Source organism: Oncorhynchus nerka, linkage group LG10, assembly GCF_034236695.1.
Source record: "Oncorhynchus nerka isolate Pitt River linkage group LG10, Oner_Uvic_2.0, whole genome shotgun sequence".
Lineage (NCBI taxonomy): Eukaryota > Metazoa > Chordata > Actinopteri > Salmoniformes > Salmonidae > Oncorhynchus > Oncorhynchus nerka.
In genome coordinates this window covers 35,175,269-35,203,258 of record NC_088405.1, presented here as the reverse complement: position 1 = coordinate 35,203,258, position 27,990 = coordinate 35,175,269, and the positions used below count along the sequence as shown (strand labels likewise).

At 41.9% G+C, this 27,990-nt stretch overlaps 2 protein-coding genes and 1 long non-coding RNA gene across 22 annotated transcripts; 1 reads left to right on the top strand and 2 right to left on the bottom strand.

The window, feature by feature from the left end:
* Positions 1-49: 49 nt before the first annotated feature.
* Positions 50-5,157, bottom strand: LOC115135225 (zinc finger protein 883). Of its 3 annotated transcripts, XM_029669693.2 has the most exons (3): positions 5,005-5,157; positions 3,960-3,985; positions 50-3,777 (listed from the first exon to the last, which is right to left on the bottom strand). In XM_029669693.2, exon 3 carries the CDS (start codon positions 3,699-3,701, stop codon positions 2,301-2,303), a length of 1,401 nt encoding a protein of 466 aa, XP_029525553.1. In that variant the 5' UTR covers positions 3,702-3,777; positions 3,960-3,985; positions 5,005-5,157; the 3' UTR covers positions 50-2,300. The 3 variants fall into 3 exon arrangements, with proteins under 3 accessions (XP_029525553.1, XP_029525552.1, XP_029525554.1); XM_029669692.2 differs by lacking the exon at positions 3,960-3,985; XM_029669694.2 differs by lacking the exons at positions 3,960-3,985; positions 5,005-5,157 and adding an exon at positions 4,088-4,158.
* Positions 4,229-16,026, top strand: LOC115135226 (uncharacterized). 17 transcript variants are annotated; one of them, XR_010464851.1, is made up of 7 exons: positions 7,086-7,817; positions 8,949-9,028; positions 9,491-10,757; positions 10,899-11,020; positions 11,185-11,280; positions 11,437-11,482; positions 13,606-16,026. It is a non-coding gene; the product is annotated as an uncharacterized LOC115135226 (long non-coding RNA). The 17 variants fall into 17 exon arrangements; XR_010464847.1 differs by having other exon boundaries at positions 11,437-11,526; XR_010464841.1 differs by lacking the exons at positions 11,185-11,280; positions 11,437-11,482 and adding an exon at positions 4,229-4,373 and having other exon boundaries at positions 7,759-7,817.
* Positions 14,991-27,974, bottom strand: ncoa4 (nuclear receptor coactivator 4). 2 transcript variants are annotated; one of them, XM_029669688.2, is made up of 10 exons: positions 27,624-27,974; positions 20,707-20,833; positions 19,570-19,710; positions 19,310-19,398; positions 18,944-19,052; positions 18,177-18,278; positions 17,921-18,043; positions 16,587-17,747; positions 16,339-16,431; positions 14,991-16,247 (listed from the first exon to the last, which is right to left on the bottom strand). In XM_029669688.2, the coding sequence occupies exons 1-10, from the start codon at positions 27,659-27,661 to the stop codon at positions 16,242-16,244; spliced, it is 1,989 nt and encodes a 662-aa protein (XP_029525548.2). In that variant the 5' UTR covers positions 27,662-27,974; the 3' UTR covers positions 14,991-16,241. The 2 variants fall into 2 exon arrangements, with proteins under 2 accessions (XP_029525548.2, XP_029525549.2); XM_029669689.2 differs by lacking the exon at positions 27,624-27,974 and adding an exon at positions 22,646-22,960.
* Positions 27,975-27,990: the final 16 nt, after the last annotated feature.

Sequence of the window (27,990 nt, the reverse complement as noted above, 5' to 3'; positions counted from 1 at the left end):
AAGGCCTACACTCATTTTTAAATATATCCAGGACATCATGGAGCCAGCCTTTCTTTCATGAATGGTTTATTACAAAAACGCAAGACAAAAACAAGTCAACTGTATTCTAAATGGCAAACACAATACAAAAAACATACACCTCTCTATAGGATGTAGGTCCGCTGCATCAAAAAAAAGAAAGAATGACAGCGAAAAAAGAAAACGATATGAGTTTCAGAATCTAAAAAGGCAGAGATTTGCTGAAAAACAAGAGAGGAGAATATTGTTTGCCACTGGAGAAAAAAGGCCAGAACCACAACTGAAAACCAAACCAAATAAAACTGAACTCAATGAAGGTCTGTTTTGAGGGGAACCAGGGGAATTTAGCTCTTCAAACAAACATTAACTTACATAAATACAAGGAAGGTACCAAGTTTTTTTTCATCATTTTTTTTCTCTTCAATTATCAGTGTGGATGCAATAGACCGGGTCTGTGCTCGATACATGCCTCTATACACTTTCAAGAAATAAGAAAAAGAAACAGAGGTTAGATGTGACAATTAAATTCCAATTTAAACAGTAAAAATGGTATTCACAAGGTCAAATGTCAACAATTGTTTAGAGTACCCTAGTTGTGTTTAAAGCAAATATAAACATCAAACAAGGAGATAAGTTGAGCACTTTCAACAGATAATTGAACAGTTTTAACTGGAAAATAAAATCCATCTGGCTATGCATGTATACAAGCATTATTTGAAAGCTTTGATGATATACAGTAAGTAGTTGACAGCACTTGATAATATTTCTGTGAATAGTAATGGATTTTGTGAGAGGTTACATCTGAAAAGGTGGAACTTTGGGGCAAATGGGGAAGGCTTTGCCACCGAAAAGATGTTTTCAACTATAGCCATTGTGAATCACATTCACTGCCATTTAAATTGCACCTTTGTTCCCAATTCATAAATAAGTAGTGCAGTTTCCCCTACAACCTCAATAGACAAATACTTGTACAAAATATGAAATCCCTAATCCCAGGAATATTTGAAGGTATTTGTCAAAATACACTGCACATATTAAATATCTCAATTATTCTCACTTTCACAAATGCAATGTTTTACACACACGCACAGCAGATGTAAAAACAACATATATTGTAACTATTCTCAAGTTATATTCATCATGCATACATATATATGGTGTCAATTTTATACTTTGTGGTAATTGCAGTCAGTATATGTTGACAAATACCACATATAGTTTTTTCAAGTTCTAAGGATATGATTGGACTTCATATTTCGACATTAAAATCCTTAAATCAACAATCTGAATGTTCATCTGAACTCTTTGTAGTAGAACTAAACTGTCTAAGCACTCATACTACATAAAAACTTGGTTGAGCACTCAATGCTAGCAGTTTCAACAACAAAAAAGATGCAACAACGAAATTAAATCCCAAATATATAGAAAAAGATCTATATTTTGTTTTGTTTTGTAATTTCACCACTGTGTGTTGCCATTGAGATCATAAACAAGTGATGTTGAGTAGGGGATGGGAAAGTAACACGTGCCAGTTTTCTGATTGAAGGACTAATTTTAGCACATTTATTGGAAATGCCTGGATTCAATCAACCTTCTTTAGTTTCTCATAAAGTACTTCACTGTTTTGATTTTATTGATGGTTGGTTTGAGCGTCATAGATTACTTGCGTGAACTGAACAGATACAGTAAATCTTGAAGATAAACCATAGAAGCTTGATTGAACCAGGGACTATGTGTGGTGTCATGCAGACATCACATTAATCCCCTAGAGGTCAAATCCTGATTTAGTTTGATGGCAAGGTTCCTTTTGACCCTTGTCATGTCACAGAGATAAAAAATAGATTATATACAGAAAAAGAGGAAATGGGTTTGCTCAACAGCAGAAGCATTTTATAGCAGTTTTATTTTGATGATGTGTAGCAAGGGTGGCTTCCTAACACGGCTGATATACTACACAGATGGTACAGTATACATCACATCTGGCAAGACTCTAGCAACACTTTCACCCTAACCCTGTAGCTAACCCAGACCAAAAGGGAATGTGAACAAAATAAATCTAAATATTTATTTGCATGGGCAGCAGAGGACAACACAGTCAGTGTAATCTAGGAAAAGAAATATGCAATTTGCTGATACCATACCATAAGTCATCATCACACACATTATATACTCAAGAGTAATGCCAATTTAAGTCCGAAACAAGATCCCCAAAAACCTCCCAACCCCTGAAAGCCAGAGTAGTAAGCTGTGTGTGGGTAGTTGAGAGCAGACCACTACTGCTCTCACTCAGAGTCTGAATCAAGTGGTGCCATCTCATCTATGCCCTTCCACTGGCGCTGGTGGGCCTCCTCGGCATGCTGCCGCTTGTGCCTGGAGTAGCTAGACGAGTGCACAAATGTCTTGTTGCAGGTGGTGCATTCGTACTTGCCCCCTGTGGAGTGAGATCTCTCATGGTGGTGGAGGTTGGACAACCTGGCGAAGGTCTTTTTACAGTAAGAGCAGCTGAACTTGTCTCCCTTGTGCATTTGCTGGTGCCTGGCGAGGCTCTGCGCCTGGCTGAAGTGCTTGTCACACTGCTCGCATGCATATTGTCCTTCCTCTTCCTCAGAGACTGATGTTTGGCGCTGCCGCTGGCGCTTGGCAGCTCTTGACCGCTTGTTTTTCTTGCAGAGGGTGTAGAAGTTGGGTTTGTCCCTCGAGCACAACTTGAGGCGTATTTTCAAGTCTGAGGACTTGGTGAGACTGTCTTTACCCTGGGCATAGTTATTCAGAAGATCCTTGACATGAGAGACTTGGTGTTTCGAGAGGCCAATGGAGTTCTTGAAGGTCATGTCACATTGTGTACACGCGTAGAACTTCTCTCCGGGGAGGTTCTTCACGATCGGGATCTTCTTCTCGCCAGGGATCTTCTTCGCGCCAGCCTGCTTTTTATTTTTCCTGCTGCCTGGCGGGCGGCGGACATAACTGATTTCTGCAGGTCGAGCACCAGAGGGAATACCCTTCCCTTTTTTGTGGATGAGCCTATGACGCGACAAGCTGGAGCTGTGGTTAAAATCCTTCCCACAGATGTTGCATGGGTAAACTCTCATGCCCCGATGTGTTCTCATATGAGTGCCAAGAGCTCTTCTGCTTTTGAATCGCATTGCACACTGTGTGCATTTATATTTGTTCCCCTCACCTGACCCTGCATCCATTTGCTTGTTTGGGGGTAGGGGTGCCTTTCCTGTGTGCAGTTGCTGGTGTCTTGAGAGGCTTGAGGAATGACTGTAGCACTTCCCACAGTAGTTGCAGCTGTAGTTTCCCCCTGGTGAGCTATATTCCCCTTTCTCCGAGCCTGAATCAGAGCCATCTCCAACAGGGACCAGATGGCTACTCCCTGGCTCAGTGTGGTCGTCCTCATCAGAGTCGTTTACTATGACACTCTGTTCTGCAATGTCACAGCCAGGGAACTCCTCCTCATACTGGGCAAAGAAGGGCTCATCTGGCTCTGCCTTCACCTGGTCAAGATTCAGGCCAGATCCCTCGTCCGCCTCCTTTTTCACACAGGATATTGTGAACTTGGACCCGACCTCTGCCCACTTGACAACATATTCTATGGGCTGGGTGTCCAGTTCCACTGTGATGAAGTCTGCACCAAGTGCGTCCGGTTCAGACGAAGTCAAATCAGTTTCCGAGTCCTCCATTTGACCAGGCCCTAAATGTCAATGTGTGTAACTTGTGGTCTTGTTATAATTACAGGGTCAACAGATTCCACCACTCCTAAAAGAGAGAGAAAAAAAGTAAAAACTACTGTCAGGTGCCTAGCCAGATAGCTGTATGTCATCGTTTCAAATTAACATCACATCCAATATCACAAATAAACAAGAACGGTTGAATATCACAGGTTAAAACATTGACATAATTGTACTTTCACTATCGAAACGTGGAGTTGAATTGTGTACCGAGGAAGTGCTTTGCATTACGTTGCCTAGAGGAAATGAAACAAAAAAACGACTGCTTAAGTAGGTGTGGTGAGCTTGAGCAAAACAACAAATTATTGATAATTACAGACTGTTAGTTAATACATTACATTTGAGGTTGATTTACGCCACAATTACAGAAAATTACCAGACAAAGCAGCAACAATAAACAGGAAATACAGTAAGGGCTGGGATGAGCACAATGCATGATGGGAGTGGATTAAATCGGCTGTGACTAAAAGGCCGCATTACAACAGACATATGTATAAAAAATTATTGCTTTCTTGTGCCCAAAACATAATCAAATCCTAAAATGACATCCAATAACTATAGTGAATGACAAAGCAACATTGTCGCAGGGCGGATGCCGGTAGCTATATCGACCAAAGAGAGCTGGTAATGTATGTTTTATTAATTCCGCATTTTTAGCTCAGACTAGACACAAATACTCACAGCGGCGTGAATTCATCCCCCCCGCCATAAAAATAGCACCGAGCATTCACCATGGACTGTTTTTTTTGCGTATTCATGCATTATTCAATTGATTTTCTCAGACACATATTTCCCTATTGATCAAGCAGCATAGTACTGATCATAGAAGCATAATACATTAAACAATGAACATGTCTTCAGTCACTGATCATGTGGATCATCTTGGAAGGTTGACAGACTCAAATCCAGCATCGATGACACATGCAGCTAGAGGGCATAAAACGAGAGCCAAGGCTCGAGAGCTGGCTTCATACGTTTTTAAACAGCAGATTCAGTGTCATCAGAAGTCCCCCCCGTTACGAGAATGATTTTTTTTTGACAGGAATTGCCACCAAACCGTGGCCCGAGCATATCACCCGGCATAATGCTCATTGCAATAGACATGGCAAGATGGCTATATTTCGCATAACCAAGACGTTGTATCGTCATGTTTTAAAATTATAAGGCTGGTTATGTAGTCAAATTTGACGTATGAACAATTATACCGAAATAAGCGATGGTGCAAGTTAATAATGTTCTCGAGATGACTATTTACCGGGCTTTTATCCTTCTAGATTCGTTGTCTTGACCCTCGACGAAATTAGTCGATTCTGCCGCACCTCTGTCAGATCACAACCAGCGTCCACACGGATATCAAGCCTTGGCAATGGCTGCGTATCGTCACTGATTTTAAATACTGTGGATTGTCTTAACGCGTTGAAGGACAGTGTTTGGCAAGCCAACCACATGCATTTTCAATCCATGATATATACCGCTCCTGCGCAGCACGCAATGTATCTCGAATTTCATTGGGCAATGAACCAGAGAGGAACAGACGTCATTGGACAGGACATAGCATGTGCCTGGTGTCGTGAAAACTGTCGCAAACACTATTAAAACAGTTACATTATTCGCCTTCAGTCTATTACTTGTTAAGATAACATGTAAATAGTACACATTATTAAATTAAATCGTAATAACCTCCACCCTTTCATTTTCGAACCACCTAAATACCAAATGTATTTGTCGAGCCAAACAAAGGACATCGAACCTTGGCTTTACGGCTTTTTGAGTGACGTCATTTGGTGGCTGCAGAGACGAAAGGGGAAGCAAATATCTACTGTTTGCTGATGATCTGGTGCTTCTGTTCTCAACCAAGGAGGGCCTACCGCAGCACCTAGATCTTCTGCACAGATGCTGTCAGACCTGGGCCCTGACAGTAAATCTCAGTAAAACAAAAATAATGGTGTTCCAAAAATGGTCCAGTTACCAGGACCACGAATACAAATTCCACCTAGACACAGTTGCCTTAGAGCACACAAATTATACATACCTCTGACAAACATCACTGCCACAAAGCTGTGAACGATCTGATAGACAAGGCGAGAAGGGCCTTCTATGCCATCAAAACGAACATGAAATTTGACATACCAATTAGGATACTTGAATCAGTTATAGAACCCATTGCTCTTTACAGTTGTGAGGTCTGGGGTCCGCTCACCAACCAATAATTTACAGAATGGGACAAACACCAAATTGAGACCCTGCATGCAGAATTCTGCAAAAATATTCTCTTGTGTACAACGTAAAACACCAAATAATGGATGCAGAGCAGAATTAGACCGATACCCGCTAATTTTCAAAATCCAGAAAAGAGACGTTCAATTCTACAAACACCTAAAAGGAAGGGATTCCCAAACCTTCCATAACAAAGCCATCACCTACAGAGAAATTAACCTGGAGAAGAGCCCCCTAAGCAAGCTGGACAGCACCACAATTAGACCCAACCAAATCATGAGTATAAAGGTGAAATTAAATAAATAAATAAAATGAGAAAACAAAAAGATAATTACTTGACACATTGGAAAGAATTGACAAAAAAACAGAGCAAATTAGAATGCTATTTGACCTTAAACAGGGAGTACACAGTGGCAGAATACCTGAACACTGTGACTGGCCCAAAATTAAGGAAATCTTTGACTATGTGAAAGGCCGCTGAAGGCAGACCTGGCTCTCAAGAGGAGACAGGCTATATGCACACTGCCCACAACATGAGGTGGAAACTGAGCTGCACACCCTAACCTCCTGCCAAATGTATGACCATATTAGAGACACACATTTCCCTCAGATTACACAGACCCACAAAGAATTTGAAAAACAAATCCAATTTTGATAAACTCCCATATCTATTAAGTGAAATTACCACAGCATGCAATCACAGCAGCACGATTTGTGACTTCTACCACAAGAAAAGGGCAACCAGTGAAGAACAAACACAACCTAAATGTATGTTTATTTACAACACTGTATATAGACATCATATGACATTTGACATGTCTTTATTCTTTCTGAACTTTTTTGAGTGTAATGTTTACTGTTATTTTTTGTTTATTATCTATTTCACTTGCTTGTGCAATTTAAACATGTTTCCCATGCCAATAAAGCCCCTTAAATTGACATTCAATTGGAAGCGAGATAATACACCCGCTGTTTTCCCCCAGCTTTTTTCTAGTTTAATGAAAGTCAACTAACTATGTAGACCAGACCCAGCTGCTATTGCATTGATGTCTAAGGGAGACACACCCAGTTAAGTAGACTGAAACTGTCAACGCTAAAAGGCCTGCGTGAACTCTCTTAAATGTATCCACCATCTTTGGTTGCTAACGTTACTAGCTAGCGGTCACTCTACTGTGTGACTAACTAATACTGTAATTAGCTACATTTTTTGAAACTATTATCTAACTGTGTCGGAGTTGAGAAACTAATAGTACACCCAACAATTTCAAAGAAGCTAACGGTAGCTAGCTAAGGTATAGAGATAAGTATTCAGTAATAGTAAATTAGCTACCGTACCATACTCAGAAGATAGCTTACGTTAGCTAGCTCGCATTAAGATAGCCAGAAACAAGACGAGGAAGCGCTAGCTAACATAGCATAGATAGCTAACAAGCAGCCTGGGTTTGAATTAAATGCTCCCCAGAATAGCTGGTATATAGGCTAATGATAAATTGCAAGCCATCTAGTTACCTTTACCTAGGTGCGCTAATTCCTTGATTAAAGTAAGTGAACTAGATAATTTCACTAACTGAGCCAGGAAGGAAGACATTTCACAGGTAAATGAGGAAACATTGACAATACATCATCAAGTGGACCCAGTAAGGCTGGAGCATCGCCTGAATATTCAAACACTGAATTCGGCGTCAATTATTTCTCAACGTGATATGGAAAGACTACAATTCAATTCGACCTAATTGATGTGGCCATGAGCATCAGCTGACTATTTTCGGTGTGTTTTTCTTTCCTCACGCAGTGGCTGGGATGAGCCCCCTCTCACCGTATCTTAATGTGGATCCAAGATATTTTACACATGTGAGTTCCAGTTAGTATAATGAATGACTTTGGTTCACAAACGTGGAATCTGCCAGATTCAGGACCTGGATCTACAATACAACACATCGGGTGTGTTTAGTTTTACTGGGGGAGGTCGGGTAATGTAATTATGTGCATGAGCACAACTGTAATTTTAGTCCCGTCCGAATCTGCCATGGCAGGAGAGTAACAATTCCAGCCAGAATAACCTATTGTTTTGGCAAAACTCCAAGGTCCTCTGATAATGCTAGTCCCGTGTTTCGAGAGAAATGTCTGCGTTTGACAGGTGTTGCTCGTGGTTTGAGAAATAAAACAATAACTGATCCTATCAATTTAAAGAAGTGCTGCGCATGGGCTATATACTGTATGAAGGCCTTCATGTATCAACTTTCACAGTGAATGCTTTTGTTTATACGTTTGCGAATGCATAACCATCGCCAAATGCATCATTTAAAAAAATAGCGCAAATGTAATGCAACCTTTGCTGTTAATAGATCGCAAAGCCGCATACAACTGCGCTAAACGTTTGGAAATGACGAGTTCGCTTTCTCATCCATAGCCTAAAAACGCATTTCAAGTGCGCTGTTTGATGCACATCTGAAGGCTGGGGGCGTTTAGGACGTCTTCTACTAAGGATCACTAAACTATCATAATGATTATGATCACACTTCCTCAATTCAAATATTATGGCGACTATATATGGTTTAGAAACTTTGGAACCAAGCTCAGTGTAGCCTGTTATCGCCTGAACCTGTTTAAATATCTTCACGCCTAGAAAAAAAACCCTCCATATTTCCGTCACAATGTCAATTTATAATATATATATATATATATATATATATAAAATCATAATTACAAGAGGCAGTTTGGGGTAAAAAAAAAAAAAAGAATCCCGTCCGAATCGTCCTCTGGAATAACGCACATTATGGTGGTAATAATTACATACCCAACTTTCTCTAGTAATACTAGTCCGGTGCTAATAACTTCTAATGGATTTGAACATTGCTTTCTTCACCATCGGAGGCTGTTGTATTACATGTGAAATCTTGTTTTTTACCCTTAGTCTCACTCTTGAGCCTGTATGAAATGTCAAATATACGTGTGTAAATTCTTGTTTGTGTTGCTTTTTAGGTGCTGCGGTTGGAGCTCTCAACGGGCTCCTCATAGGACTATCCGAGACCAAAGACATGGCTTGGTCTAAGCCACGTAATGTACAGTCAATCCCCCGTCTTTGCACAAATTAATGTTCTTTTGGAGGCCGTGATTAAGTTGGATCTCCTTCACAAGTTATTTCTGGATTTGAAAGACAAAGCAGATTAAGAGTTATGTTCGTCTCAATCACTTTTTCAGTATACGATAATTACTCATTCTGGTATCAACCAGCAGAGGGCAGTCTTCACCAATTTGTTCAGTATGTGTCAAAATATTTCAAATGGCTGGTTGATAACTTGTCATGCTCTCCATTATGATTGCGCTGGTACAATGATTCAAGGGTTCCATTTGATCTTTGTAAAGGTATTTAAATGCATCTATATGGGTAATAATGTAAGCATCAAGATTTTTGGCCAACCTCAATCTTATCGGTTGTGTGAACAATATGCATTCTGTATCGGTTCCAACTAAACTTCAAAAGGATAACCACTTGAAAGGTTAATCTTGGCTTTCCCTTACAGATATGAGGCGATTATTTGGGACCTAAATCTACTCAAAGTATATGCTGCTCCACGCAAAGAAGAAAAGCTAAGTGACATGCATGGACAATCTGACGTGACATGACATTAATCCATCATGTGTAATTATTAACACTGGACCTCCTGCTTAGTTCACAGTGAGGATCTTACTCTGTGGTCCAAAGGTAAACTGCTGATGGGATCAGACCACCGCTAGAGAGAGGGGGGGAGAAGCACTGAATTATATACCTCTACATTTGCTGAAATTGATTCTCACCAAACCTCTTGGCTGAATTTATAATGCTGATAGGCAGCATCATCATTTCCCCCAGTCGGTATCAGTAATAACACATTGTTCCATGGAAAACTGGATATAGTAGCCCTATATGATGGTGTTTTGTTGTAAATCTGAACTACGCTGTTGCTTTCACTGAGATTATGTCACACTCACCCGGCCATTGAATGACCCTGTGCTTAACACTCTAGAAGAAAAAGAAACGCACACCTCCTTAGGCGAGGTGCTGGCCAGTGGAGCAGAAAACTTGAAAATAAAAGAGAGCCGCACACTCTAGGAGCTCAGGTGCAAAAATGTAATTACCAACGTTTCGACAGCCAAGCTGTCTTCATGAGGGTATAACCTGTGCTTAACGCACCTTTGTCGACACACCTGACTTTTTAGTGCTGTGTAACACAGCTGGGTTTATAGGCCTTGTCAGCGCTCTTGACATCCCCAGCAATCACATGACTTAGTCCCTGTCAGGACAGGAGAAGGAGGGCGAAGTCTGCCTTGGCCACGGGTAGATTGTGTTCACTGTAATGCCGGCTCCAGTTGGAATATTGGTTTGACCAGGGTCATTCTTTTTCCAGCTGTTAGAAGATAGACAGTGTCATGTGCAGTTTTACTGTTTGTGCATGTCTGAAGCTGAATCAGATCAATCATGAAGGTACAGCAGTCTAACTACATTATCATCTGACAGGCTGTTTGTCACTTTGCCTGATCACCTCAACGCATGGTTAACCTTTTTGATATAGGATTTCCATATAAACTGAAGCATAACTTCAACGGCCATGTGTCAGGTTTTCAATACGCGGCCATTTTACTAGAACCCCTAATCTTAAATCAACCCTTGTAATCACATGGACTTTGTCAGAGTTGATGTTTAGACTGTAGATGTCTGTGTTTTTAATGGATATGATATCCTCACTTTTAGGCTCCTAAATCTGGTGACCCTCCAAGGAGCGACATGGGCAAACACACTTGGCTCACTGGGTGAGTGCCCATCATTCCCCACCAGAGGATTGACGCAGTCGTTGGTGTCATTTGAGCAGTGCCACACATTGGCATACTGTTATTGTTGTTTCTATTGAGATAATGTGGCATTAATTCACCTGTATGCTTTTGTGTCCTCAGCTTTGATGTACAGTGTGTTTGGGGGTGGCCATCGAGAAGGCACGGTTAGCAGAGGATGACATCAACACTGTTGCTGCTGGGATTATGACAGGCATGCTGTACAAGTCCACAGGCTGGTAGAGGTACTTTTTTTGTACAGTACAATAGCTGGCTGGATAGTATGATGTTGAATTCAGAATGGAAAAATCCAATTTCCTGTCTGGAAACATTTCCTCATGTCTCCTCATCCACACAAATAAACAAAGACAAAGCCCTGGCTCACATTTCACTTACTTTTGTATTTCAGGTCAATTGCGGGGGGGGCATGCATGACACTAGAGTACCTGGAAATACATAGTCACCTGCAGTAAAAATGTTTTCTGGCACTAGGGATCAGACAATGGTAAACACTTCTATATTTTCCCACCAACATATTCTTTTTAGTGGAATCTAATAGAAAATACTAATCTTGGACTTTATGGTTTGGTCGACCAGGAAAGCCTGATGGTTTATCTCAATGGTTAAACAGGTTTTGACATGCTTCTAATTTTCCTTGTAGATTCCACCTAAAACTCCACCCAGATGTCTGCATGTGATTGAAAGAGGTTGTTGCAGACACCGCTTCCTGGTTAGACTGATGATGGGTTCAGTGAGTTTGGAGGGAGGGACAATAGGCTGTAATTGCCAGATTTTGTTATCATCTAGACAGGACACCCCTCTGCTGCCTACATTTCCCAGCATGCGTCGCTCCAAATTCACAAGGGGAAGTTTTTTGAAAGCTCGCACAGGACTACACTGCTATATCACTGGGAGGGAGGAGCGTGGGTACAACGTCAGCCAAAGGTGTTTAAGGACACCCAACTAAATATACAACCGTGGGATCAACAACTGGTTTCAGCTTTAGAGTTCATGTACTGTTAAGGTTGTCACATGGACACTACTCCTCTGTCTGAGTTGACCACCGTGGGTTTTCTTTGCCAGACAACTATTATTTCTGGTCTGAACATGCTTGAATCTCGTCAAACAGACATGCTGTCTGTCACATTTTAAACGTTAGACTCGCATGTAGTCTCTGTAAAATCTTTCCCTTTCTGACTTTTTATGGTACAAAACAAAGTCCAGTTATGAATGACTCTTGTTTATACTCTCCCCATCTGTGTTAAAGCCCTGCTGTAATAAAAACAAGTGGTTTAATCACACGTCATTGAAGCCGTGCTGCTGAGTCAAATGTCAAACTAAGGCCATGGTCGTAATATCTCTCTCACTGATGTGTTCAACGTCTAGAATTCCACTCATGCAATGTGTCCATTGGATATGAATCAAGTGAAGGGGTGCCTGTTTCCAGTTCGGGTTTGTCTTGTCTAGACCAGAGTCATTTCTCTCTGTATGGCCCTGACCTTCACCAGTAGGAACACTCAGATGGAATCAGATCAACATAAAAATAAAACAATTACGGACTTGCATTTGTGTGACATGCTTACACACGTCACTAAACCTTGCAGGAAAACGTCCTAGACATGCAGATAATTTCTTACGTCCATTAGGGAAGTAGGATAAACATAGCTAGTTGGACTTTTTGTTGTTGTCCTGAGGCAACTGGCAACCAACCTGCATAATTGTAACATTATCCCATTGTGCTGATGCCTCTGCTGACTGAGTCTGCCTCCCATTCAATTTGGTTTCAGACTAGTGGTTAATTGAGAAGTCTCTTAATAGTAGTGGTAGTGATTCACACAGCGTCATAGTGGGATATGAATAACAATCCTGACACACACAAAGGAAAATAAATGTTTTGTATCTAGCTACAGTGCCCAACCCTATCACATCTTCATTCTTTTAGAAAAATTCCCTGCTGGTGCATACGGCGTATGGAAATGATCCAAAAGCAGTTTAATGTAGTGTTTTTGAGAATGACAGCATGTTTTCATTCTCCTTGCATCAGTGCTCTGCTCCCATGGTTGTGGGCTCCCTTGTGTGGGTAGGTGGGGTGTTGTAATTCAAGCAACCTCTCTGTCTTCCTGCCATGGTGACATAAGCACCACTACTGCATCACACACACTTTATCTAGGGGCTGCTGGTTGTGGGTGTGGGCCTGTGGCTGCAGTATGAGAGAACTTATCAGTCTTGTACCTTACCGCTGTATGGGGCCAGGGACAGCTAACCACGATGCTTCTCAGCTCTCCTGATACACTCTGAAGATGTGTTGGGTCTGCCTTTGCTTCTGTGTGCCCATAGCAATGGCTTCTCATTGATACGCTTTGCCATTCAAACCTGACGCTGAACTGTAAACTGATCCCGTGTATCTATGTGAAATCATGCTTAGTGCTGATGATTTACACCATCGTGGTAACCGCCACTCAACCCCGCCTGGTACATAGGGCATCGTGTTAACTAGGGTTCCATTAACCAATGAAGACATATCCCACTGTTGCTGTTAGCTGTGCGTACTTTCCAGGTTCCATAGACGTGTGCAAATTCCCACCAACAAACTGCCCTTTCACAATACCTTTGTCAAGAGTCAGTGTTGAATGCAGACTGAGGAAACATACCTCATGTCTTTGTTCTATTGTGGCTGTGAGGGGGATGGTCAGCTGCTAGATGTCTCTGTGGTACTAGAATTCCAGTCTTTATTCCATCACTGTTTATAAGTCGGTGTATGATATTGTTGGCTTGATATCAGTGTAGGCTGGTTAGATTTGACTTGTGTGACTGAGTGTTTTTTTAATAGGGTGTGTACGTGGACCAGCGCGAGGGGGCCTGGCTCTGTCAGCTCTCTGTATAACAACTGGGACCAACTGAAGGGAAACCCTCCCACCTGCTACTGAGCCCAGCATGGAACATGGACCAGTCAAAACATTTCCCCAAATATATCTTGATACCTTTGTAGACATATCCTCCCTTTCCATAATAACTTATCTTGTCCCTGAGTTAGGCCCCTAAGGTTGCATTGAAGGGTGGCCAGGTCTGGAAGATGTCAAGTGTTATACCTAATTTATGCGTATCAATTTGTTGCTGGTGTTAAGATTCATTGCTGTGAATATCTGATCAACTGCCTATGCACAGCTTTTTCCTAAATTGCACTGTCTAAATGTCACATTGAATCAGTATTATTGACAGAGTTGAATGTTGTTGCAAAGATTGAATGCTGTCTTACTGAAGTGAAAGGTGGCGTTTCTTCCTATGGATGTCTACATAAGTATCTCATTCCACAACTTTGCATGTGGTAATTTGCAAATGTTTGCTTTATGCCAAGAGAATGTTACTGTTAATTGTATTAAAGACAAGTCACAGTTTTTTAAACTTAGGGAACATAATGTCCTTTTCTATAAAATGTGATTTCCTTTATCAGTAATGTCATACCAAGCCATCTTGTGATTTCACCCGACTTGCACAAAGATAAGATGGAAAAAGAGGCTCTCAAGTCTGTTCTGCTCATCGCTGTAAACAAATCTAAGTAGTAATGATTATTTTGCTTCGATTGCAGTCATAGAGTTCAATCATATGACACTGATCTGTGTATCATAGCATATTAGATTGGTCTTCACATTGTTTACTTGTGACAGGTTTTGCAACATGAAGTTTCTGCAGTTCCAGAAAGAAAAATGGTAACGGGGAAAAGCAGTTAGCCCACTTATCTTTAGTCGTGGCGCGGTTCTATTGGTCGAAAACCCTTTAAAAATAGATTGAAGTCAGTTTGCAGAATCTATATAGAACACTTGCAACAGTTGTAGGGTATTCAAGAAATTTGAGCTATGCACTTCTTGACTCAACCCATTTCAGTGAGGGGGTGTAGATATAGGCCATAGGTTGAGGCCGTCACATGCAGGGAGAAACAGACGCCTGTGCATTGAGTTCAGAGTATGGTTGAACCTGTGGCCAATGTCTGTCATCATGGAAAGACTGGTGAAACTTGGTCTGACATGGCTTATCTAATCCACGATAGTTGGGTACACAACCCCATTGTGACAGCAGCCGATATTGTCATCAGCACAACATTGGTTAATGCTTCACTGTGCATTTCTCCAGACCAACTGCCCATGCTTGCAACTTGGTTTGGGAAATAAAAAAGTTCAAGCACTTGAGTTACAAAAGAAGGAAGTCCAAGAACAGAACTCAAGGTGTTGTTTTTATTAAGAGTCAAATATGGTACAGGTACAACAGCAGAAAAAGTTAGATAAGCGATCATATGGATAGTACTTCATGGTAATATGTTAAAAATTAACAGGGGGAGAAAAAAAACTATTAGAAGCATTCATCAAGCACCATTGTGTTTCTCCTCTCCTACCCAACTCCCCATTGCACTTCAAGAGCCTTGTACAAATACCTTTGGGTTTACCCACTATGGAGAGACATCTACAGAGGTAATATGCAGAAAGACATATCAGTGGTTATCAATACAAGGTGTTATTTTTGATCGGTTCTACCGTGATTACGCAGTAGTCGTTTGCGTCGTTCGATTCAGCCAATCGAAAGTCATTTCAATGGAATTACTATATTGGGCACAACATTTTCAGCTTGCATATTTGCAACATGAAAACAATCAACTCTTGCACGGCAGTGATACAATCAACACACAGGTGATACCGGACAGGAAAACAAACACTTTTCACAACGTATCCACTAAATACAATGAAGCAAACTTGAGGCACATAAACCAGAACTACAGAGTTATGGTAGTGCGATAAAGGAAGATGTATTGGTCATGGAGAACACCTTTAGGTTAAGCTTGTAATTCAGATGACTATTTTGAAGCCATTGAAGAGAAAGCTATACTGGTGTTTAAGACAATAAGATTCCACCAGATCAGAAGAAAACATATACTAGGAAATAAAAATCAAAGTGTAGCTTACATTACCTGATAGTCTTATTTGAGTATGGGGGCGACTAGATATACCCACAGTGCATAGTCACAGATGGAATTCTGTGAACAGCACTAGTGATGTATGCGTGACAACTCTTTACCGCATTCCATAAAAAGGGTTTCTTAAAATAAAAATCTCACCTCCCTCAAACCAAACATTAATGTATTGAGCTGGTACTTTCTCGAGAATAGAGATTCTCAAAAATCACATTGTGAGTTAGCTTTAGATCCAAGTGCCCATCTTGCTAGCTTGACATTGAGAACGCTATGATTATAGAAGACAATTTTTTTTTTAAATCCAGATGGCAGTACATCCAAACCCCAGTCTCTACTTCAGACTAGAGGCACATCTCAGAGAGAGAGGGGGGGGGGGGGGGGGGGGAGAGACCCAGACGAGCATTGGAGGAAAAAGTTAATCAAGACATTGTGCGCGACGATCAGCATTAAAGTGGCTCCACAATAGAATCCTAAAAATCTCCTCAAAAAGCTACTGGTTACAGCTTTTACATCTGGAAAGAGGGGGAAAAGAAAAAGAATTCAGGAACAAATAATTAACAAATTAGTTCTCAGATAAATATGAATGCCTATTGAGATTCTTACTTGTATAGGTGCCTGGTGTAGCCACTTCTCTTGGTCTCCACCGATTTTCATACAGGAAAATAGATCACATACTGTGGGAGGGGCAAGTCGCTCCTGAAATCAGACCAAGGAACACAGTATTGTGAGTATGACCCAGCTTTAGCTTGAGGCTAAAAAAGATTCACCGGTTAACCAGTGGTTGAGAGATTTCAAAACTAAAGAATGCAAAGACTGAGTTTTTCCAATCAGTTCATTATCCATAGCCTTACCTGAGCATTGGCTCGCTTGCGTAGAAGCCACTTGTCCTCCTCTGGTTCTGTGCTGGGTTGCTCCTTTGTGACAGCAGTGCTACTGTGGGTCTTCTCAGGTAAGACCCAGCACTCTGGATGCAGTGGTATGCTGAAGGGGTTCTCCCACTTGGGGGCTTTGAACTGGGAGCTGTGTTCCACCCTGCTGGCCTTCTCCTCCCCCTGGGAGGCTGGTTGAGACACCCAGGCTGAGAGGGATAAGGCTTGGGATGTGGGGCCTATGGTCTTGCTAGGGTAGAGCCAGGCCTCCAAGATGCCCTGAACCTTCTGTTCTTGCTCTTGGTGGTAGAGGGTGGACTGCTTGCTGGGGTTGTTTTTGTCCACCGAGACCCCGTTCTTGTCCCGACCCTCATTCTTGAGGAGCCAGGTGGAGAGGGCCTCTTTGCCGCAGTTCTCATCACACACACACTGGGAGAAGCTGGCGCAGGACTCGTTGGCTTTGCAGGACTGCTGGACTGGAATGGCCTGCTGCAGCCAGTTGTCTACAGGGCTGGGTGTCTGGGGTGTGGTGACAGCAGAGGTGGGGGTGGTTTTCAGGCACAAGATTTTGCCCAGGTTCTCAATCTCCACAGACTTGTCACAGCAAGAGCCGCAGTCTGATTTGAGCAGCCAATCGCTGGTGTTGAAGCCCTCCTGGAAAGGCTTGAAGACCTGGGGTATGTTGGGGGTCTGGGGTGTGTTGGCAGAGGTGGGGGTGGTTTTCAGGCACAAGATTTTGCCCAGGTTCTCAATCTCCACAGACTTGTCACAGCAAGAGCCGCAGTCTGATTTGAGCAGCCAATCGCTGGTGTTGAAGCCCTCCTGGAAAGGCTTGAAGACCTGCTTCCACCTGTCAACATCAGAGGCCTGGCAGCTCTCGCTGGTGGTCTCCTTAGCAACAGTAGCTGGGGTGATGAGCCAGTCACTCAGTTTCTCCATCTCTGCCCTCTCTTCCTCCTCAAGAGCCATGTCTAACTCAGACTCATCAATCTTCTCGATGGAGAAGGTTGAGCTGCTGCTGATGCTACAGATACTGTTGGTTCTCTCTCTGATGGGAGTCTCCTCCTTCAGCAGCCACAGCTCCAGGTCCATCAGGTGGCCCCAGGACTTGTGGAAGTCAAAGGGGGCCTTAGGGCAGGATGACTGGACGACAGAGGAAAGAGAAAAAACACGACCTTTTTATAGTCTGGGTATAAAATTGGACCAAATATTTTCTCATGTAAAAATAGACTTAATTAAATATTTGTTTTTCTAGGAGCCGTGTCTAGATAAATTATAAGCAACAAGAAAATGTATTTTGCGCCTTCTGGTCTCACCTGAATATCGCTGCGGGGGATCAACCAATCCTGTGGGTTCTTGCTTGGCTGGTATCCAACTGGGGTAGTAGTCACTGGACGGTTTCCAAGGAGCCAGTCAGAAAGAGGTACAGACGTCACACTCTACATATAAGAAAACAAACAGGCGTGCATGTCAGTACAGTGCATTTCCTTGTGAGTGAGGACTCCATGCATGTAGAACCAGGAAGGAATCACAACTTCACATGGAAAGGGTCTGTGTCATCATGGTACAAACCTGTTTCTTAGCTGCGATTGGACAGCTCTGCTGAAGCCAAGATTGCTCACTAGTATTTGATTTTTGAGGAACAATATTCAGCACGGGTCCTACTTCCATGTGCTGGGGAGGGAAAGAGGGAAGTTATGAACATTATATCCATAGTTAAAGGACATGTGGGAGATGTCAGGGTTTTATGTAAGCAGTAACCACATAGATTGAGTAACTAGGGCCACAAGGCAGTCAGCGAGGAAAGCATAACCAATACCATCACCGTGTTGTTCTCAAACTGCAATTCCCAAGATTCCCCCCAGAATATTGATAACATACAACATGAGACTGTACACCTTCATACAACATGAGACTGTGCACCTTCATACAACATGGGACTGTACACCTTCATACAACATGAGACTGTACACCTTCATACAACATGAGACTGTACACCTTCATACAACATGGGAAATATTTTCTAAGACTCTTTCCTTGATGACAACTGATATCAATTTACATGTCTAAATCTTATGAAGTGTACCTTTAACATTAACACGTTCACAAAGACTGGCAATGAGTACAGTTTTATGCCTCGGTGTTAGTTGTAAACCTCCATTAAGAGCAGATAGGGCGCTTTATGCGGGCAGGGTGACAGAGAAGAGGCTCAACCGGTAAACACACAGCCAAAGTTTAGACTTCTCAAATCAACATCGGGCTAAATCCAGTCTGAAGTGAATTTTGTTAGTAAGATGTGTGTGTGTAATTCTGCGTGTAGCTCCCAGAGGATCATGTACCTGGGTGGCAATGGTTCCAAAGGAGGTGATGGCCTGACGCAGGGAACGAGTGTCAGCCTGGAAGCTCATCTCAGGGGTTTCCTCAGGAGTCAAGTTCAGGGAAGATAACCTGAACACACAGAAGTAGACATTTCAGCCCACCCCTCCCACAGTCAACTACATCTACCTACTTTACATATGCCAAAACTTCAGGTTCTAACGTGACTATGCCCAAGTTAATTATAGAGGTACAATGGAAGAAAATACTGAGACTGAAATGATTGCTCAAGCGCCATGACTTAAACACCAACTGTAAACAATAATTGCGAATGCTGACTCCCAAAATTACATTCAATTCAAGACAGAGGCCATTGTGGCAGCTCTCACTTTTCCAAGCAGCTGGTGAGCTGGTTGGCCAGATTGTTGCTCTTGGAGTTCTCTAGCTGATGAATGAGAATGTCAAACTGGCCCCGGAGCTGTGGGCAGAAGAGAGAGGGAGAGAAAAGGAGAAGATCAGACATGACACCGGTAACGTGAGGAGAAGGTAAAAAGAGAGAGACTAAATGGAACTTGATCTTCAGAGGTTTCTGAGCAGACACTTGGCAGTGCAGATATTGTTGTGTTGCAGACATGGGGGTACTACTCACACAGTGAAGCTGATGCAGCTGTGTCTGCAGAGCCTCTCCCTTTAGCTGCTCCACAAGGTCAATCTGCTCCAGCAGCCACACCTCACGGGAACGCATAAACTCCAGGTGTCTGCTGATACAGGTGTGAAGCTGGGACTTCACCTGTAAACACAAGAGAAATTAACAAATTAGTTTGCAAAAATAAAATACCTGCATACACACACTCCCAAGTCATGGCTGGGAGATGTCGCTCCTGCTGCTGAAGCTAAGCAAAGTCAAGACACACAGACAAGACAGCACACTGACCTATACACCCATCAGAAGTCTGATTCTAGCCTCCAACACAGTCAACTACTATATCCACGGCAAAGAGTAAGGGAAAACACCTTTGCTTTTACCTATTCCTCTGCTGGGTAGTCAGAAAAAGGCTGGATGATTCGCTAAGATGCAGTGAGACGTGAGCTGCTGCTGCAGTAGTGGATCCTCTGCCGTCTGTGTCCTCAGACTGCAGTGACCTGCCCTCTCCCTGCTACTGCCTTATAAAGGCTGGTCAAGGAAACTATCCGGTGGTCATGTTTCAATTGTTGGTCTCTCCGGTCCCTCTGCTCGTCCTCATCACATGAGCCACATACTAGTCATTAAAAATGTGGTCACGTCAGGAGGACAAAGACACATTTTATCACAGCTCAAAAGACCCATTTTAACATCACAGCTCTAACAGGGCTTAGCATATCTGCCACAGTTATGACATACAATAATGCCATGGATCAGTTTGTGGAGAACTAATGACTACTCTGCCATGTTTGCTAGGCTTCCCAGCACATCAAAACATACACGCCCAATACCCATCTGCCTTCCTTAATCCTGTGGTGACTAACCATGTTGCTTGTCCTAATTCCCTGAAAACCACTGTGTTTACAGCATAGAGCCCATTGTATCAAAATCAAATCAAATGTTATTGCTCACACACATATTTAGCAATGTTATTGCGGGTGTAGCGAAATGCTCGTATGAGCCCGGCTGTGTGCCCCTGACATAACCAGAGTACAGACTCACCAAGTTGCGGTTCCTTCTGATCCATTAGAGAGGGGGGGGGGGGGGGGGTCAACCCTGGGTGGGACCACAGGCTGTAAGAGGGTCCCCTGGTGGCTTACTCACCTCTCTAGAGTTGTCCTTGAGCTGGGCCTCAGCCCTCGTCACCCCAACGATGGCCTCCTCCAGCTGAGAGCGCGCCTGCACACACTGCCTGAGGGTTGCCTTCTCTCGCTCCTCCACAAGAGACATTCTGCAGAGAGACACCATTTTTGTTACAGGGTTAGACTGATAACACGAAAAAAATGCTGTTCTTTCTTTCCAAAGACCTAAATCCTCCCTTGGTTCAGTGAGCCACTGTCTGCTTTCAGGGATCGATTGTGAGCCGAATAGGGGGTGCTCGAACAATCAAGTTCATTGCCTATACACTAATAAAGCAAATGCTAGTCTAATTAATGCACGAGTATGGAAATATTGTACTGTCAGCACTGAGGCTCAATTTGTGTTCCCTTTTACGTGTGAAACCAACAAACTCTCACTTTCCTGTTTTCTGTCCCTTTTCACTTCTGCTTCACAGAAGTGGGGGAAAATAAGTATGAGACGTAAGAAATTAAACAAGGTGCACACTCCCATCACAGTACTCATTTTGTCATTGTGACCACCAACAGGTATAACTACAGTGACCGATCAGGGTCACCAGCCAAACCCAGAAGACACTGGGCCAATTGTGCGCCGCCCTATGGAAAGAGGCCGGCTGTGATACTGCCTGGAATCGAACCAGGGTTCTGTAGTGACGCCTCTAACCCTGAGATGCAGTGCCTTAAACCACTGTGCCACTCAGGAGCAATGACTGAGGTAAATTTTAGCAAGGGAATTAAGTTAAAAGGAATATTTAGGCCTATTAGTCTCATGGCTTGTTGTTAACTGGGTCTTTACACCAGCTTTGAGGTCTCACATGACATCCCTCACAGGCATAATGGAGCCCACAACAAAACCCCATCCTAAAACTGCTGCTCAATCACTACCTGTCATACACATTTTGCTGGGCTTTTGACAGACAATAGACAACTGTTATAGTGAATGTTCAGCATGACCTCTAGGTCAGGTTTCACCAAACTCAGTCCTGGACCCCCTCCCCCACTGGGTGCACATTTGTTTTTTTGCCCTAGGACTTCACAGCTAATTCAAATAGTTAAAGCTTGACGAGTTGGTTGGTCATGATGAGTTGATGATTTGGTCCTGGGGCGGGAAATAAACAGTAAACTAGATGTTAGATGTGTTGCAAAATACAGGTCCAGAATCAGACCGGATGCCCATCATTGATCTCAGAGATCACCAAGTGGGGTTACTCTGGTTGTATTTGAACAAAGGTGCAATAAATAAATGTTAAATATTGACACTCCAGTGTTAGGCCTATAGTTTAAGCAAGTATTTCAATGCAGCTTAAATTTTAGGCCATAAAATCTCACTCCCACTTAAAAAAAACACTTCCCTTTCTATACCTCCATCCATGTGAGTGCTTGTTCAAGCAGCTGACAGGATTTATTCAACTTTAAGGATCAAGCTGCAAAGTTAATGAACTACACTGTTTAAACATACTTTGATCAAATACCTAATCGTGTTGTAAAACGTAAAAGAGTATAAAAAAAAATCAGAGATCTTAGTACACCTTCAACCATATATAAAACCAGTACCTTGCAACAAAGTAACTGATACAAACGTCAGCTTTAGAGACTTGTTTGATAGTTTGTTTAGAGTAAAAGTAAGCGGTCTCCTGAAGCCGGGCAGCTTGCTTTTACTCTTTCCTTTGGTCATTAGGAGACGACAACACACATTTAAAGGTATTTATCATGTTAAAATAGCACCGTCTTCGGCAATTAACCGGTTGGTCAATACATGCATTAAGGTTTAAAATGTCATGTAATATTAGCTCATGTAAAAATGGAGGAGTTCGGCCCTACATGGCTTGAATCGTCAAGGCTAACTATGCAAGAGACCAGCGAAAAATTACGTATTCTTGAAAATCAGCTGTACAAAACCAACCAAACTCCAAGGTCATATCTACCTCATGTTATGGACTGTCCAGCGATATCTGTCCGTTTAAATCCGCTGATGTTGCTCCCTTCTCTCATAAACAAAGGATACCAGTTTAAGTGTTCGCTTTCATGATTTATCGTGCCACGAACCACGGCTGATCGCTTCGTCATTGGCTGAGTTTCTGTCTGAGCCTACGTTCAAGCAACCATCATGCCGCGTTCAAATCAAATGGTAACTCGGAAATCTCTGACTTCCGATCGTTCAAAAAAAAGAGAACTCTTGGGGGGGACTAGCTCTGACTGGGAAAGTAGATTTGAACGGTCCAACTCGGGCCTCTTCCTCGAGCTCCGACTTGCCGACCTGAATCAAATCAAATGTATTTATATAGCCCTTCTTACATCAGCTGAAAATCGCTGACGTCGTGATATGGGCCACGTATTCTTCTGAGTTCCCAGATGTCTTGAACGCGGCATAAGTCTCGCATTCCGCACGTACACCACTAATAGGAAAACAAGGGCCCTTCAAAGGCGGTTCTAAGACCGCCAAGCGAATACTTGTCAGCATTTTTCCTTTTGTCAATCACACCAATAAAATGCAGAGCAGGCACAGGCGCGTTACCGACACAAATAATGATTTGGCTCATTGGCTGGCTGTCATAAAATTACTCGTCTATTGGAAATCCCAAAGCAATCAAGTGAATTCGACATTTCTTTACATTGTAATAACAAACTAACAATTTCCATGTGGGCAACACACTTGCAAAGTTATCAGTGAGGGTCCAAGTGACAGGCTGCCATCCCCAAAAAGTGGGTACAGTGTTTTAACTATAGTGATTCATTGTATCGTGTAATATTAACTAGTTAATATGTTTTGGTAATCAGTAAATTGCCCATCACTGTGTGTGTGTGTCCATAGATAGACAAGGTTCACAATCATGTGTTGACAATCTGCTACTGTGGGGTGCGGTCTTCCTAGCCCAACATGTACTATTTTAAGGGACCGTTACTCCTTAAAGTCCAAGATTTAGACTGGCTCTGGCTGCCAAAAACTTAATCTAAACGTGAATCGATTCTCAATTGCGATACGATTCTATAAACATAAAGCCCCATACTTTCAGATCACAAAATAATTTCACAAATGCAAAATATTCACTTACTTTACACTGTTTTAACCAGATTTATCACAGTTGCAGCTGAGAGTATTTTTCAGTGACAACACGTTTCTGGCGGCCTTCGAATCCCTCACGGTGTGCCCGATTTTGTTTTAAATGTGGACTCACATTATTTAAGTATTGTGTTGGGAAGAAAAGTACAATCATCACCTTGAAAGATTAGGAGCTCAATTCAATCCAACACACATTGCAGTATTTACAAAGTAACTTTTTCCCCAATGTCAAATTAACTCACAGATTGGTCTTGGGTAGTGTATAAAAATGTAAAACTACCCCCTCATAAGTATGCTTTCACTTTTAAGAATTAGAAGTGTGTGGGCACGGGATGAATATTGTAAATAAAGGATTAAAAAATCTTCCCCATGTCGGATTAGATCTCACAATATTCAAAACTATGAGCCAACTGTTACCACCCCTCCCCCAATTGGAGTAAACGAATAAACAATAACACCTAGGCTTCTACCTTCAGTTTATACACATTTTTACAGACAATCTATTTTACAATAGTTATATTTTGTTTGTTTTTAAACCTTCCTCTATTTCTGATGTCCATCCATTTTGATTTATATTTGTAACTGTGCTATTTCACAACATTTCTGAACCTATATACACTTTACAGACCGTATGTTTAACATGTGTTATCTTGTTATTAGTCCCACCCTTCAGCTCCATTCAACCCCTCCCATCTATCGCTTAACACCATCCATTTGGATTTCTATTTGCCATATATTTTTCAACTGTGCTGCGATGCCTCACAAAATTACTGAACCTTTCTATTATCATAGCTTCTACAGATTGTAAATTAAAGATAAACCTTTTTGCTAAAATAATTATTATATTATTGATTGACAATGACTTATCAAATCACCCAGTATTGCTATCTGCAGTGTTAGTTCTAGGTTATTGTTGCAATTATTAATGAGCATCGCAAGCTGCTCCAAGAATTTAGACAGGTTTGACTTCCCAACAGCAGCAGCTCACTGAGCAGGCCAAGGTCTGCAGCAAACAAGTAAATTAGAGGCAAATTATTGTGTTCGTCAGGCCTGGCTATCAGCTCTGCTTCCACCCTAGGCAAGATTAACATATGCCACCCCGTGTCATGTATAGTATAAAGATTTGGAATCGATTGACTTGAGTAATGATGTGTATCATGCGCAATTAATGTATTTTAGTTATGCTACTGAATAAGCTCTTGGAAACAAAACATTGTTGCCAACTATTCACATCAGAGTTACAATGTTGCAATCACTAGGCAGCCAACTGCCTATAGTAGGAAACAGAGTTGTTATCAATAAGCCACATATAGCACACGACTCACAACCCAAAGACATTTATTAACATCATCCAGTAGAACTATAAAAATAGTGAGAATTTGAGCTTCGGAAATAAGTGCGCTTCATTTCACAGGAGCAGTGTAAAATAAAGGTTCTCTCTCAATGAACCAGCCTTAACAAACCCTGGTTTTAGAATATTTTTATTCTGTACAGACTTCCTTCTTTTCACTCTGTCAATTAGGTTAGTATTGTGGAGTAACTACTAGATGTGTGCCGAGTAGTCGGACAAAACAAGTATCGTAAAGGATATGGGCAATTTTCTGGATACAATTATGATCAGGTTATTTGTTGTAATTATTTGTGACCAGAAAAAAGTAAGCACACATCTTTCTCATGTCAGTCAGTCAAGTGAGGTGCTAATTGGTTTAAATAACTCAACTGGCTGGTTTGTTTGTCTGTAAAGAGAAGAGTACATTGATCCTGTTGCTCTGATTGGATATAGTAAAGCTGCATTTGGTTTCATAATTTCACCCGATCACTTTCACTTCTCTGATGCGGTCTGTTGGGTTCTAACTTGAAATATCCTTATTCATGTTAACATATTAGAACTGGCTGTATGAAAATTTACTGAGTGAGAAAGGGAAGTGCTGAAAGTTTACCTTCTGTCAGAACATGTTATGGTTAAATCTCATGTACCCTATGGAGTGGAGAAGGGCAACGTCTGGTTTCAGTCACTGATAAGGTATGACAGTTAGGGCTGTGAGTTAGAGAGGAGTGAGGAATGTGGGTCGAGGTCAGGTCAGATAGTGTGAGGAGGAACATGACATACACAGGAGCCAGGGCCCTGCCTACGCCAATGAGAGGAACCATATAAGTTCCTGCCTAGCAACATGGATGTCTAGATGTGCAAGGAGTTGACGCAGACCAGTAGAGCGTGTAAATATATGTGGAAACATGTTGAACACTTTACTCAAGCCATTTCAGCTTTTGATTTTGAACTAATTTGTAAAAATGCCAAAAACAGAATTACACTTAGACGTTATGGGTTATTGTCCATAGGACAGTCAAAAAAAACAACCAATTGAATCTACTTTAAATTCAGTCTGTAACAACAAAATGTGGGAAAAAGTAAATGGATATGAATACTTAGTGAAGGCACTGTATAACAATCAAGCTGATATACTGTATAGCTAGATAGCGATGTGCCGCATACCCCTTTTCCCATTTTGTTTGACACGAGGCCTCAAACGATACCTCGATAAAGTTTTTGATAACACCTTCGGTTATTACCCGCATGTGTTAGCTAGCTAGTATAATTAAACAAATGCAGTCTCCTGACTGCTTCAATGAAGTATGAATACTTTTACCTACTAGCTAGCATTAGCGTAACAACAAGATCATTCTCTTCCATACGAAGGCGGAGGTGGGCAATTCATGAGTCTCGACATAGAACCCGTCGGGTGATTGGTAGAGCCTTCGAGTGCGTGACGTCTCACACATGCGCTACAGAGCCATCTGATTACTGCCGGCATGAGCAGTTAGCACCAGCCAAACAACAAGCCCACCATTTTTTTGGTTTAACCTTAACACAAACGGTATAGTATGTGTTGCTTGGCGCAGCGGTCTAAGGCACTGCATCTCAGTGATAGAGGCGTCACTACAGACCCTGGTTCAATTCCAGGCTGTCACAACCAGCCGTGATTGTAGGGCGGCGCACAATTGCGTTGTACAGGTTATGGGTTATTGTAAATAAGAATTTGTTCTTAACTGATTAGCCTAGTTAAAAAATAATTTAAAAAATAGCAAGTTAACACAAATGTTTCAAAGAATACGTCATGCGTCCACTGCCTGGCCAGTGATCTAGCTAGCTACATTTCAGTAATTAGTTATTCTCCTAAATACGGTCACTGGATACACTAGCTGAGTTGAACACATTTGGCTGAACACAAACTAGTAGCCAGTTGTTGCTGCCCATGGTGGAATCATATCTAACCCATTGGCTCCTGGATACTATGCTATGTCCACATGGTCTCATAACCATGTGTACGCGAATTAGCATTTTGCAAGCTAGCTGAGCTGTTTTATAAGAAAAACGGATGACATGAATCAAACACTGTAGTTAGCTAGCACGCTCTCTTCTGCGACAATATATTTTCAGATTCGTATTATAATTAATGTTAACTGTAATTTAAAATGGTGGTTACTACTGGATTAAGATCCGATGGAGATCAATTGTTCGCCATGGTTTGGAAAGGGCTCAGCAGCAAAGAAGCTCGACCAATCACCCGATGGGTTCAATATCGACTCCTGAAATTCCCCTGGTCATGGCTTTTGTCAAATTAACGTCAGATTTGACTTTTTGTAGCAGGTTATGAGAATAAGCTTAAAGTTAGGAGAAAGGTCAAATCTACATTTGACGTTAATTTGATAAGACGGATCCCATCTAGGCATGAACATAACTTCCGTGCGCTTACGTGGTTAGCTAGCGGAGCTAACGTTAGCCAACGGAATATTTTCAAAACCTTTTAGCTAAATGTTCACATGCCACCGACCGCACCTACCTTTTCCCCTTGTATTGTACTCTTGAATTCGAAGACATCGACGTGTATAGCTAAGTTAGCAAGCTGTTTTAAAATATAATAAAATAAAAACTATAGTCAACTGCTTTTCTTCTACCCGGATAAAACGTCCCGTGTCAGGGTCGTAACTAGTTAGAACAGCAACAAAGTCTTACACCCAGCTATCTCTACAATGTATCTTCTTAAAATCTGATTTCAAACCTAACATTAACCCTTACCTTAACTACACTGCTTACCTAAACTTACATTTAAACAAAACAAAACAAAAACAAGTGTTTTCCTGAATTTAAATTTGGACTTTGTGGCTGTAATATCTTGTGAAAACCTAATGTGTGAGGCAAAACGATAT

Bases quoted from the DNA above. Each gene is read 5' to 3' on its own strand.
- ncoa4 (XM_029669688.2), bottom strand. From the start codon at position 27,661: ATGTCTTCGAATTCAAGAGTACAATACAAGGGGAAAAG. The intron at 20,834-27,623 runs GTAGGTGCGGTC...GTCTCTCTGCAG, and splicing joins GTACAATACAAGGGGAAAAG to AATGTCTCTTGTGGAGGAGC. The intron at 18,279-18,943 runs GTACATGATCCT...TTCCCTCCCCAG, and splicing joins TTGGAACCATTGCCACCCAG to CACATGGAAGTAGGACCCGT.
- LOC115135225 (XM_029669693.2), bottom strand. From the start codon at position 3,701: ATGGAGGACTCGGAAACTGATTTGACTTCGTCTGAACCGGACGCACTT.